We start from the raw sequence: 13,443 nt of genomic DNA, 5'->3' as shown, positions 1-13,443 counted from the left end.
TAACCTTAATATAAAGAAGGAAATGTATGAACTACTCTAAACAACAAGCTAAAAATAGTCGAAGATATGAAAGAAATATCAGAGACAACGAAACCAAAAGAATATAAAAAGGTAGAGACAGAAAAAAGGGAACAAATAATACATAAACATTTCTCTGTGCTCGGACTATATGAATTTATATAAATACGTTTAACTTTTCACAAACCTCTATTGTCCGAATATTCAATTAAAAGATGGTATTGTCTAGTCTCGTTGTAAAACACATTAAAACAAAGTTTTCTTGCAATAGATTTGGACCAATTAATGTGGTATTTTGACAAAAGCATGAGTAAATTTTATGGATGAATAGAATCAGTTTTTCTCTCAATTGTTTTCAACAAAGCCAAACAAAACGTTCTTCCAGGCAATCCTGACAAATTGCATTTGAAGGCAAACTTTCGACAGTTACTGCGCATTCTTTCTCGCGCCTCCCTTTTATGCAAATCACGCTCTGTGTCCGGAAATAAACAGTCCCGTGATGTCAGCTAGCGCCGTGTAGCATCGGAATGCGCCCCAGTCCCTTCGCACTCCCAAACTCCTTTTTCTGTCCTGGTAGCGACCGACGGGTCTTTCCGGTCGTCGGCCGCCGTCGTCATTCGAAGCGCCCCGCCGAGCCATGTTGGAGTGGATTTGCCCTGCCGGCGGACGCTGAAGGCGAGTGAATAGCGCTCACATGACGCGGCGGGATGCCGTTCGGTTAGCGGGTTGCTGTGCTACACGGGCTGGCTAGCGTGCTAGTTAACGCGTACATTCCGCTACTCGCGCTATGGGAGTCATGTCGCGCTTTGTGCTGAAGCAACTGTCTGATTTCGGGGACTATACCGGCAAGAATGAACTGTACGAGAGTTTAAATAACGCTCCTCAAAACAGGCTGGCTAACGTTCGTCTGAGCCCCGATGGACGTCACGTTCATGTCATCCTCCACAAGCCCAAAGTCGGTCTTGTGACTCTGGACAAGTATGAAAGACCTCAGCTGGTCCACGCTCGGAGGAAGCTGGAGTTGAGCTCCGCGTGTGGTGTTCCCATTGTGGATATCTTATACTTGGACACTGTTAATAATAATCGTGACGTCAGCAGGGATTTTTTGACTGTGGCTGTGATTTACGAGAATGGACAAGCTGAGTTTTGGCAGTTCCAGGATTGCAAGGGAGGCTGGAGTTTCCTGCAAATAGCCGACTTGTGCAACGGTACCCGGGCCCGAGTTGTGTCTGTGTGCGCCTGCCCTAATCTAATCGTCTGGTGTGAGGAGCGGCCCCCCTCAGAGAGCTCCCCTGTCCTCAGCTCTGCCAGAAGTAAGCTGAGACATTGTATCTGCAGGAGAGACTTTGAGCTGGAGGAGAGCGCTGTCATTTTAGGAAGCGTGAAAATCACCCTGCACAACAACCCTCGATTCAGCGTGGTCGCCTCGGGGCAATGCGTGCACCTCGTTCCGGATGTCAAATTGAAACCGCTGAGGAAATTCTTCCTCTCCTGGTACCCTCGCCAAAACTCCTTCCGGATCAGCACCGTGTGTAAAGCCACCCCTTTGAAGAAGCAATCTGCGAAGGAGTCTGATTTTCGGAAGCTGATCACGGACTGTTTGGGGTTTCTGTCAGCCGCTGACCCCCCTGAAATCCTCAATGTCTCTCCTGCAGCTTGCGGGGGTTTGCTGCTGCTTCTCAACACGGGCTGGGTGTGTCTCCTGCAAAGCGATGGGATTCTGCGCCACATATGCAAGATGGCAGACACATGCTTACTTAAACACTCAACACACAGCAGCCTCTGCACATACCAGGACACCTTGGTGCTGGTCTTAGGCCAAAATCTCTATCTCATAGACTTGAAGTGTGGCAAAGAGCTGGAAACAATCATTCTAAACAGGGAGGGGATTTTATTTGCTATAGGGACTGACGGATCACCCCGCGTTCTCTCAGACACTGGACTATTTCAACTTTCACTCCAAGAAATGGACGCGATAAACCCAAAAGCAAAGTTGCCTTCGTTCACTGCAGCGGAGAACATTCAACCCGGGGCCCTCCTGGTGGAAGCTGTGTTTGAGGAGGCTTGCAAATATTACCAGCAGAGGAGCCTGAGCAGCACCCGACTCACCGTGGACACCTTAAAGGAAGGGGGGAGATTCCAGGCACCCATTTCTTTGGCATCCATCCTCAAGGACTACCTCAGCTTCGGGCCCAAGCGGAGAGCAGCAGAGCCGTCAGAAAATGGAGACGTTGGAGACGACGTGGCTGAGGTCAAGCTGAGATTCTCGCTGGAGCCCGATCTGAAGGCGTTGGTCGCAGTGGAGGAGCTGAAGGGGACTCTGGTGAGGGGCAGCATGAAAGAAGTGGAGGTGCTTTGTGAGAGCCTAGTAGAGAAAGAAATAGCCCGGCTGCTGTCATCCTCGGAACCGCATCAGGACCACCTGCTCGCGCTCAATTCGGTCTTCGACGTCTTCCCATGCCAAGCGTGGAGAGCGGCGCAGGCCGCTCTCCGGCTCCACCACAATGGGGACGGCTCTCTGTCCAGCCAGGCTCCTGCGAATGTGTGGAAAACCGTGCTCGGTACGGCGCCAAGCTTCCCAAGCGCGCCCCCCCTTACAAACGGCGGATCAAAGCATAGCAATAGCAGCCCCGAATCGGATCACAACGCCAATTGTACGTCCAAACGGGAAAGGTCCCTCACGTCCGCCGCCCTGCCCGTCTTCGAACTGCTCTGCCATTCCGTGTTACGCTTCCAGCCCGATTGGCTGCCCCGTTTCGTAGAGCTCAGCCAGCAACAACAGGGCTCAGCTGCACTGGGGCTGGGCCTGTCTGCTTCCCCCTGGAGCTTTCCCGCCAGTCGACGAGAAAACGGCGAGCGCAACTTGCCCATCTACAAGCGCTCCCTGGCCGTCCTGTCGTCTGCGAGAATGCGCCGGGACCTGCAGCAAGAACTGGAGGTGGAAGTGTTGATGGTCAGCGGGCGACCCAACGCCATCCTCCAGGCACTGAGGATCTTGATCGGACAGCGGCAGTGGGAGAAGGTGATCCAGGTGGCCCAGAGGTTCAGCAAGCAGAGTCCCCTGCTGAACAAAGAGATCTTCAGCACCTTGCTGTGCGAGGTGACCCAGCACAGAGAACTGGATCCCTACCTGGAGCTATTGTGGGCCCTGTGCCCGGAGGACCTCACCGTCACTACCATTCTGAACCTGGTGCTGAAAAACCTCCCGGCACCCATCGCCCCGTCCCACTCAGCCATTTCTATGGCCTTCAGGCCTGGCCCATCCCCAGTTCCCTTCGCTGACCCGCAGAGTGGTCAGGTGACCATTGGCCTCCTCAAACCTCTGCTGAGAAAAGTTCTCCAGAGGGAGACCAAGCCTAGCCAGCATTACGCCGACATCCTCCAGTCCCCTTCATACCCGCCTCCTGCACCCCCCCGCCTGCCCGTCGAACCATCCAGAACCAGCGCAGACTCGCCCCAGGACAGCACCGTGCTTCCTGGTTCTACCTGCTGACCATCTGTGAGGTGACCACACACACTTTTTGAAGACTCTTGGTCACATGTCACGTGTTGACTACTCACAACAAAGTATTTTCGCTAATTTGAACATGTGCGCAGTGTGCCCGTGAAGTCATTTAGCCCTTCGGTGTTATCTGCACGTGAATGACCTTTGCTGCGGCTGTGTTAAAGTGACACTGTGTAAGATTTAGACCATTTTTCATTCAAAAATAAACAACTAAATGATTATAAATTTCAAAAACTTCCAAGTTCTTAACGACCTTCAGTGTGTTCTCATGAAAGTATATTACATGGGGGGTGGCACTCCTCCAGAGGTCGGCATGTCTGTTATCGCTACGGACAACGGGACTAGTGTGTATTGCTGCATTTACCGTAATGCCCCTAAATTACACATACCCCTTGGGAGTATGTGTAACTTTTCGCATGTGACATTACAATAAGCATAACAATAAACACTCCTCCTGCTGTCCAATGCTAAATTTTACACAGTGTCACTTTGTAGGAGAGAGCCCCAAATAAATTCTTTATCATAATATATTCTCAATGCACCCAGTTCTCTTATCATGACATTCTGATTCAAATTGTGTGTGTGCAATATAATTTAAGCGGCAGAATCAGGAATCAGGGTGGGTGGTGGCCTTTTTGTCACATGCTGTCTACTGACAATGACATCACTCAGCAAGTGTGATGTCATTTTCAGTGGCCAGCAAGTTGCAAAACGGCTGAGATGGATCGAATGGGTGAAATTGGCAGCTTCATTCATATTGCACAAACACAATATCAGTCACAATATTGTATTTAGACTATAGAAGCTGTATTGAACACATTATTGTCAAATAATATTTGGAGGTTGCTTTCCTGTTAAATGTCTGAAAGTCCATTAGCTTGCATTGACATTTGGCCACATTAACACAAAAATAAGTTCAAGTTCCATTTAAGTTTGATATAAGGCCAGCGTGGTGGTTCAGTGGAGAGCGAGGCTTTGAGCTGAATCTCAGCTGTGTACTTCCTCTTACATTAGAAAATCATGCATGTTGGCTTCATTGACAACACCGAATAGCCCAATGACTGACTATACTGTTTGTGCTGCAATCGGTCCATGGTGCACGCTGTCTTCATCCAAAATCAACTGAGATGGTGAGCAATTGCTACATGGCTAGATGATTTTATCCTTTTTTTTAAACGTATAAAGTGAAATCTGTCATATTTTTCTGCTGTTTGGCTAATGCACTTGACAACTTACAACTTCTACTTTTGCATGGACAAGAAATATTTATTGCATTTTGGTAAAGGGGGTTACATTTTTTTTTTAAATGCTCGCGTTTATGTTGACATGGTTGTTTTTTAACTGACACGTCAAAGGAAAGCCTGTCCCCGAATGCTCCGCAATGTCTGACGCTGCACCGTGCCCTCGCTCTATTCCAGAACACAAGACATTCCTGACAGAGATTCCAAAGGAAAAGGAACCAATAGTCGGGACTCTAAATGCAATTTGGGAGGAATTCCTGTCTGAGAAGAGGGTGCATGCTCTTGCAGTGTGTCTTCCACAGCACAATTCAGGTTTTTTCTGTTGACCTCCATTGCCGATTGCTCAATTGCTTTAACCTCAGTCATGTTTGTATTAATTTATTCAAGTGCCAAGTGGTTCTGTCATACTGTTCTGCGCTTAATGCGGCATTTAAGGTGAAAGAATTTGCAGGTGACAAAAGCCCTGACTGACTGAAAAGCCCCAAGATGGTTGCTTTGGTTTAAATGCCATTCCCATTGTGTACTTAGAACATTTGGCACGACTGCAATCAGCTGAGTGTTATCGCTAAATTTATCAACACTTGCTTCAGTGAACTTTTTAAAGTGACTTATTAATGTGGCTTGAATAGTCTGGTTTGTCCAAGGTAGGCTACCATGTGTAAAAACAAACCAACTATAATGAATGCTATTAAAATAATAAAATGGTCATGCTTTTTCAGCTTGAAATTCTGCATAACTTAGTCACGTTCTTCCTTAAATGTATTTGTGTTCATCAGTTTTCTTGGAAAAGTGTTTTTCTTATAAAGCAAAAAAAAAAAAAAGACAAATGTTGTGTCCAATATTTTTTGTAGCATTTAACAGGTTGAAAACACCGTTTATATTTATTATAATTAATATATTAGAAAATTTTTCAAAATGATTTTACATATGCAAACTTAATGTTTTCCCACCTTTATTTAACGTTCTGTATGCTTTTGACAATTCAGCAGCTAATAAGTTCGTAGTCTCCGCATGAGTGATACCTCAATGCATGGTACCTTGCTAGTGCTGGAGATTTTATTTTTTATTTATGCAAGCCAGCAGCCCTAGTGAGGATAAGCGGCTAAAGATAATGGATGATTGTTTTATACGTACATATAAATCGTTTGATTAATTTGCCATTAAAAAAAAAAAACATTTTGAAAAGGAGTTAAATGATGAAATTGAGGTTTTACACAGGTGGCAGAATGCTAGATTTGTGATCCAGGCTTTTTTTTTTTCTTGCAGGTATGGGTATGAAGAAGGCATAAATAAATTTACATCTAAACTAGGGATATCCTGATCATGTTTGGTTTTTTTTTGTTTGCACTCGAGTCCAAGTCACCTGATTTTGTGTATATTTTCCAGTTGTTTTTTTTACTTTTATTTCAACCAAAACATGTACAACACCTTTATGACCTGTGAAGCAGTGGTTTAACCAAGTAGACTAAAACAAACGTGCCACCTGTGTTTACTCATGCTGTTTCCAGCCATGTTGCCAATGCTGCTTTAGTACACATCAATATTTTTCTCTCGGTATTTTGCTATTTGGTACATTTAATGGTTTTCAATAAACCTTTAAATGCTAAAACCGGCCGATTTCTTCTAACGAGCAGGGGTGAGAATGCAGGGCATGTCATTCTTACTGCCGATGAAAAGGTTTCACATGGGGATGTAAAGGATCACAGCAGCAGTCCAAAATTTGAACCGGGTAGTAATCAGAATGTCCCAAGAGATTCCTGGTGGATTGTTCCTCCTCACTTGCTTATACAGTAGTATTCAAAGGCCACAACATTAGGTCCACCTGGATTGCTTTCCTAAAATCGATGGAGGCTCAATGTCTTGCTGCAACGACACTACGATACGGTCCACAGGGATGGATGCCGTCAATTTTTCTGTGTTGACTACCCTGTATGTTTCCAGTCACGTCAACGTCAATACTGTACGGACAACAATGAGACTGAATGAGGCGTTTGTCGGTAACACCGCCACCTTGTGGCAAATTATAGGCTTTATTTTTACATTCAGACTCAAACATTTCTTCTGGCATTATTAGTAATCTTTTGTGCTGTGATGCATGATTGCATCACTAAGTCACCAAAAAATCTTTTAGATATTCACTAATATTTACGTGCTACTTTCAGACCTAATCCACCTGTGTATTTGTGTGTGGGTGTGCATTGTTGCCCTAATAACTCTTAGTACAAACGTAGACAATGGGAAAATAGTTTCAAATGGATGCATTTTAATGAATATTTGGGGGAGGGGGGGTCAAAACCACTCCACAAAAAAACAAATGCGATGATAACCTGTTTTCATTAAGAGGTGATTCACAAAGGAGCCTGATTGCTCCGTTGAACAGTTTTTGTGGTACATGAACACCTCCAAAACAATGAGTTGAAAATTGTGGAAATACAATAGAATTTACACGTGTCACAATAAGCGGTCACCTTTTCAGCTTACAAAAGTGCAAGTTGTATGCAAGTTGGCATACAACTGTCCTCTTTTCAGAATTGTCGCAGCAACAAATTACGCAGGGGTGGGGAACCTCCAGTGTGGGGCCTATCCCGCATACAAATATGGCAGATCATAACTGATATTACAGTAATTCATGCTGCCTACTGATCTAATTCAATCAAATCTAATTCAGTCGCTTACAAATGATTTCTCTGAATTAGGCAAAAATGACAAGCACTTAGGGGTAAGGGTTACCCTCCCGTGACTTTTTTTTAATCTAAGGTAAATGTACAACATACATTCAAGAACGCGTTGAACGAACGAGGCCGCACTCATTACGGTGACAATGTCACTTCTCAGATAACACATCGGCAGACAAGGAATGCTCAGGCACTTTTTACGACAGAGCACGTTGTGCTTCCTGGTTAGGGGTGACAAAATCTGTGGCTTGGTCAATTCCGATAAGACCATATTGGCTCGCATGATAACATTATTGAACAATTCAATGAATCAATCAATCCGTCAATTTCAAGTGCAAAATCAATATGGTCCCAATGCAATTCACAATATAATACAACCAAAGAACACAAATGTGACAAGAAAACATGAAAGGATAATTATAAAACAGTTACATGGTAAATGCTGACTCAAACGATCTATGAGTCTATGAGCGATCTGCGGTGTGAGCTCTCAGCCAATCATGTCTTGTCCAGGAGTTCCTCTTGGTCTTGCCAGTTTGCCTGAATGTAGTTTTCTTCTATGTATTTCGCCGCTTTCTTTCAGTCCTTGTCAGTTTGCTGTCCTTGTCGTTGCCGTTGTTACTTGGTAGCATATGTTCTGCAACTCTGGAGATCTGCTATTTTATTTTGTCTGATTTTTTTCTGCGACGTAAATACCTTTACACTTTCAGATCGTGTACTCATGCTTAGTCTTCTTCCATGCCTGCCGTTGGATCCTAAATCTACCATGCTAATATCGGAACCTGGTGGGTAACTTTAAAGAGAAAAAAATAATTAATTTAAAAATGAAAAAGAAAAAAGTAATGACGGTGACATGAATCCTAATGAGGCACTTAATCATGAAGGGATCGGTTCTCGTTCCTGGCGACAAATTGAATTCAATAGTTTTCCATTTAGCTATTCTGTTCCTTTTGGACAATGATTTTGGCATGATGTTTACAAAGTAGAGGACAGTCAAGTGCTTGTGGAACCAGAGAGAGAGAGCACTAAAAATACTTCTAACTTGGAGAAAAATAAAGACGCGTATCGCCACAAAGCAAGGGACACGCAACGTAAAACAGAATTAAGGTGCTGGAGAAGAAAATATTGGCTGTGCTACATCCCAGAAAAGTCAAGCAATCTTCTCCTTTCTGGATCCACCGTAAAGTGCACAGCAAGCTCAGTCCCCTCCCCTCACGCCAAAGGTCACAAAAAGTCACTTCGCAAGTGATCCTCTCGACCCCGCGACATAATGCTCGTCATAAATGACGCGCTTTGACGCGTTCTATGTGAACGCGGCATAATTGTACATCCACAGGACCAGATGATGCGATGGTGCTCTCATTGTCTAAGTCTATGTGGAGGGTTAAAACTATTTAAAGTGCTGTCAACAACTTTTTTTTTCCGAATCACATTAATGATTAAGGTTTGTTTTGGTTTTTTTTAATGGATGTTTTATACCATTCCCTTCAGGTTAAAATGTTTAAGATCGTGGGAGTCTGTGTTGATGTTCCAGATCAAAGTACTTGTATTAATTATAGATTTTATGTGTTTAGCATCAAACGGTCAGATATTTCTTGTTCAAATACGATTTTTTTTTTTTTTTTAAATTCAGGCACTTTGATGCATATGTTTTTTTTTCACTTTCAGATTAACCTGTAACTTGTAAAAACCATTGAAAAAAAGTTGTTGATTTCTATTTATTTTTAGTTTTGTTAATGTTAAGGATACAATTTTAGGTATACTTATACAATTTTACTCCTGCAAGGCACGTGATTGTGTCCCGGCGCGACCACCAACCAAGGGCAGGTGTGGATAACAACTTCTGATTGATGTCGTGCCGTGAGCCAATCACGTGTCTTGTAGGAGTGGCCGTGAGCTGATTGATGGCTTGTTTGGCCAGTTCGATGAGAACAGCATTTTTTCTTTTTGTTTTTGTTTTTTTTAAGACGAGCGTTTTTCGGTATCCATTGCACAGACAGTGGCGAAACATGTCAGCCTTGCAACACGAGGCGCAACATGATGAGTAATACAATTAGCGTTTATATGACCTATGATTATGTTTTTTAAAAAATGTACATTGCATATTATTAACATTTAGAATGACTTTTTAAAACAAATGATTTTTTTTTCAACACAAACAAATTATTGTCCCCTTTAGGATGCATGGACATTATAATGTAAATGTACTCACTCCATGGTGTCAGAATACTTCATTCTCCTGTAGTACTTTGCTAGTTTAATGGACAATATGATGCTGGGGATGAAAAAGGTCACACACCAGCCAAGACTGAACCAGAAGGCATTCTAAAGGAAAGCAAAAAAAAAAAAAAAACAGATCCAACCAATCACAAATAGGTCATTTGGATCCGACGATTGGTCCCCTTTTCTGCGTTAAGGTTTTTGCTTACCAGAGATGAGACGAGGTAGAAACAGACGATGCTTTCAGCAGAGAGCACGACCTCAGCCAGAGGGCCACAGCGGCCAAGATCCTCCTTAATCTGACCGACAAAACAAAGGTAAAAAATACTTCCTTTGATAAATCATTATCTTATTTTCAAATCTGCCTCTTCAAAACATAGTTTTCTCATCAAAATAGTCAGCAAAAATGTTTTCACTCTAGTGCCCACGTTAGAATGCTGCAAGTTTTTTTTTTATATTGAACCAATTTTAATTACATTTTCATCAAAAATGTTTTCACACGAGTGCCAACGTTAGAATGCAGCAAGTCTTTTTATATCAAACCAATTTTATTTACATTTCAGAATACAGCACTGTCCCATCAACAGGTAAAATTAGTGGATCAGAATAAATCAGATTAAAGCATTTTTATGTCACTGTGTTTTCACGTCAAATTTTTAATTTTTCAAATGAAAACATAGGGTTTGTCAAAATGTTAGGACTGCAACCAATGATTATCTTAATTATGTTGTGATAACTGTCAATTAGTCTGATTTCTTTCAAATACAGGCCAGTATTCTCTATTACAAACACATTTTTTGACCAAATGTTTGTATTTTCTGTAGATTTTTTTTTTTGCTTATACGACGCACAACAGAAGTCAGATAGTCTATAACGCAGGTGTCAAACTCAAGAACACTGAACACCTAAGGAAACTTGACAGAAAACCAGCAAAAAAAAAAAAAAAATGATAAAAGCAGCAGGGCATAAAAAAATAAAAAGTGTAGTCACAGCTTGTAACCAGTTTCAAATAAGTATATTCTGAGTCATTATTGGTAATCTTGTTTGTTATGGATTTTATTTGTTCAGCAAACACAACATGGATATTACTTGTTGGAAGTCCTTACCAGATTTTCAATACATTTTAAACTGCTTGACAGATGGCGTTTCACAAAGTCTTTAACCGCCTGTGGGTGACAAGGAATATTCATTAAAAAAAAAAAAAAAAAAAATCCAGATGAATATTTGTCTCCTATGCTGTTTAACATGCAATCACGAGGAATGAATAGATTCTCCCCAATAAGTGGAACTCTATAGTCTGTAGTGCATTATTAACATCAAGAGCATTTTGATTCAGTTTGACATTTTTTGTCCCCCTTCAGTTAATTGGGTGCATGCATGGCAAGAGGGCCTCGCATCAAAAGAAACTCTGAAGCAAAAACATTGGACACACACGTTATTTGGCAAATATAAAGCTGTTATAAAGCTAAAGTCTAGCTCCTATCCCACTTGAAAAGATGAGAATAGCTACTACCTTTGCGCACTCTTTGCCCTTCAGTGGGATAGGAGCGTATGGCCATTATTTTTCAAGAATAAACAACTTTAACCTTTCACCTTTCATTACTACTTTCACTACCCTAACCCTAACAATATCAAAAGTGAAAGAACATTTTTATATAACGTGTTACAAACTGTATGTCCATCTGCAGTTGACTATTAGCCCAATTGTTTGTGCCTGTTTTTGTTGTTTTGCACCAACATCTTCACTAAACAATATTAGGGACTCTGACAGCCGACAGCCCTAATTGGGTCCAAATTAAGTTTTTCCCATTTAGTTTCCGTTGTGTCATGACATCCATTAGACAGCTTACAAAATTCCTCTCAAGTAAAAAAAATTAGTGAAGGTGCAAAAATTTTGTTCCGGCATTATTCAGCTGTCCTCTTCAACTCCACAACCCTTTCACCGCTACTTTTTTTTTTTTTTTTTTTAACGAAAGACTTTTTAACGAAACAAACTTTTGGCTTACAGTATATTACTTGTTTATAAGTCTAGAATACTTGGAAAGTTAGTCCAAAAATGCCATACCCACTTACATAGAGTAGGTTCCAGGCCCTGGGATTGTTTGTCCCATTGGTATTTTATGATAATAAAATAATAATAATATCAACGTGCCAGAGAAGTGAAAATGATCAAATGCCTCCAATAAATAATACTTGTTCAATGCAAGCTACATTGTTGACAGTGGGCCCCGAACTGGCTTGTTGCGTAAGGAAAAGTTCCTAAATGCCACTAGAATCTGTAGAAAGGTGTGTAATGAACTGCGGCGATGCCATTTAATCGTATTTCTACCAATCCTATACCCACTCCCATTTTTTGAAAAACTCTGAGACGCATTGTCCTAAAGGGGGTGAAAAAGAGTTGTTAAGATAAGATAAGAAATTATGGTAAGTCAAATGTCAATTGGAGGCATGTTTCATAAAATTATACAAAGGCATAGATGCCAAGTGTTTCGTCTAAAGCCTAGTAAAAATAAACAAATTTTTCCTTAAAACTGCAGCAATTTCATATGAAATCATTGAAAGAGTTAAAAAAAAACAACTATGAACAAGAAAGAAGTAATCAATCAAAAATACTACCCAAATAGAGAAACTTTGTTTTGTTTGAGGGGGAGGGGGCAGTAGACAAAAAGAGTGGAAAGGGTAGACAGAACTGGAGAAAGGGAGGGAGTGATGCGAAAGTGCTTCTACTCACAGCCTTAATGTCCTGCTGCTGAAGCTCATTTTGCCTTGCCTCCAACTTTGTCATATCTTTCTAGAGGGAGAATAGTACAGTACTTTTTATTTCAGCAGCTGAGGTAAAATTATCATCAAGTGTGAATGTATGCTTGAGAGATGCTCACTTCCAGCTCGTCCAATGCTTGTTTTAATACTTTCTGCAAAGAAAAAGCGGACAGCAATAGTGAATGGTGCATCACTTTCCAGTGGTTGTTCACTAGCTAGATAATCCGTTCCGTTAGTTAGCTTTGTAGTTCGGGGCGACCGATTTTCAAAATTTACAAAACAAGACGCTACAGTTTCACTGAAAATATCTAATCATTTCTCGCCAGGAACTAATGATAACATGCTATCTTATTTGATATTTGAACAGCATTAAACTTGTTAACAGCCTCATTATAGCCAACCTTGTTTGCTCAGTCCCGATGTTTTGGCAAAAAAAAATACCGCTTGCCCCTGCAGCTTGGGTTGATGTGACGGTCCAAAAATTGTTTCGCCATACCCCCTGCAATGTGTTCATGTGCTAGATATTACTGTTATGCCAGAAAAGGAAAGAAGCCCAGTATTCTGTGCGTTGCACTTAAAAGCCACAATACGGCGTTCAATTAGTGCCACAATTACAAACACAAAAGACGATATGTTGCCTTTAGAAGTGTGCGGAGTAGTGCTTATCGGAAGAAGCGCTGCATGTAGAGTAACTATGCGCGCAGAATCAAAGAGTGGATTGAATTAATCAGACCGTGTGGCAAACTTCTGACAAACACTTTATTGAAAATGCGCCGAAACCACAAAGTCAACTGAGGGCTGTGCCAGCTCCATTGTTTTGTCCCTGAAGGTCACAGGTTTTAATTTTTAAGCAAGCCAACTGCTATGCATGTCAATTACAATTACACAATTGATTTGTCAATTAAAAAGAAAGCAACTGTATACTTTTACCTTCATGTCATCCTGGAAATAGAACGACAGGTTTCCCTCGTGTTTCGCGGTTAATGGGTGCCGGAAGCTCCCGCGATAAGTGAAAAACCTCAAA

The 13,443-nt window shown here is 41.8% G+C and overlaps 2 protein-coding genes across 7 annotated transcripts in view; one reads left to right on the top strand and one right to left on the bottom strand.

The window, feature by feature from the left end:
- The first annotated feature begins 518 nt into the window (after positions 1–518).
- hps6 (HPS6 biogenesis of lysosomal organelles complex 2 subunit 3) lies at positions 519–6,313 on the top strand. The gene is made up of 2 exons (XM_088422188.1): positions 519–3,522; positions 4,942–6,313. Exon 1 carries the CDS (start codon positions 806–808, stop codon positions 3,509–3,511), a length of 2,706 nt encoding a protein of 901 aa, XP_088278314.1. The 5' UTR covers positions 519–805; the 3' UTR covers positions 3,512–3,522; positions 4,942–6,313.
- Positions 6,314–7,007: 694 nt separating this feature from the next.
- The window catches only part of prom2 (prominin 2), a 33,072-nt gene continuing 26,636 nt past the window's right edge, over positions 7,008–13,443 (bottom strand). For 5 of the 6 annotated variants that reach the window (XM_088421799.1, XM_088421802.1, XM_088421800.1 and 2 more), the window contains 6 exons: positions 12,539–12,571; positions 12,391–12,450; positions 10,766–10,825; positions 9,869–9,958; positions 9,652–9,764; positions 7,008–8,232 (listed from right to left, as the gene is read on the bottom strand). In XM_088421799.1, coding sequence (XP_088277925.1) covers positions 8,058–8,232; positions 9,652–9,764; positions 9,869–9,958; positions 10,766–10,825; positions 12,391–12,450; positions 12,539–12,571 — 531 coding nt within the window. In that variant the 3' untranslated portion in view covers positions 7,008–8,057. Of the gene's footprint in view, positions 8,233–9,647; positions 9,765–9,868; positions 9,959–10,765; positions 10,826–12,390; positions 12,451–12,538; positions 12,572–13,443 lie in introns of those variants that run through there. The other variant, XM_088421803.1, reaches the window with a different exon arrangement.

The sequence above is a fragment of the Hippichthys cyanospilos genome, chromosome 8 (genome assembly GCF_059441005.1).
Source record: "Hippichthys cyanospilos isolate Australia breed blue-spotted pipefish chromosome 8, RoL_Hcya_1.0, whole genome shotgun sequence".
Lineage (NCBI taxonomy): Eukaryota > Metazoa > Chordata > Actinopteri > Syngnathiformes > Syngnathidae > Hippichthys > Hippichthys cyanospilos.
Note: the sequence above shows the minus strand (reverse complement) of the source record. Positions and strands in the feature narration are given on the sequence as shown.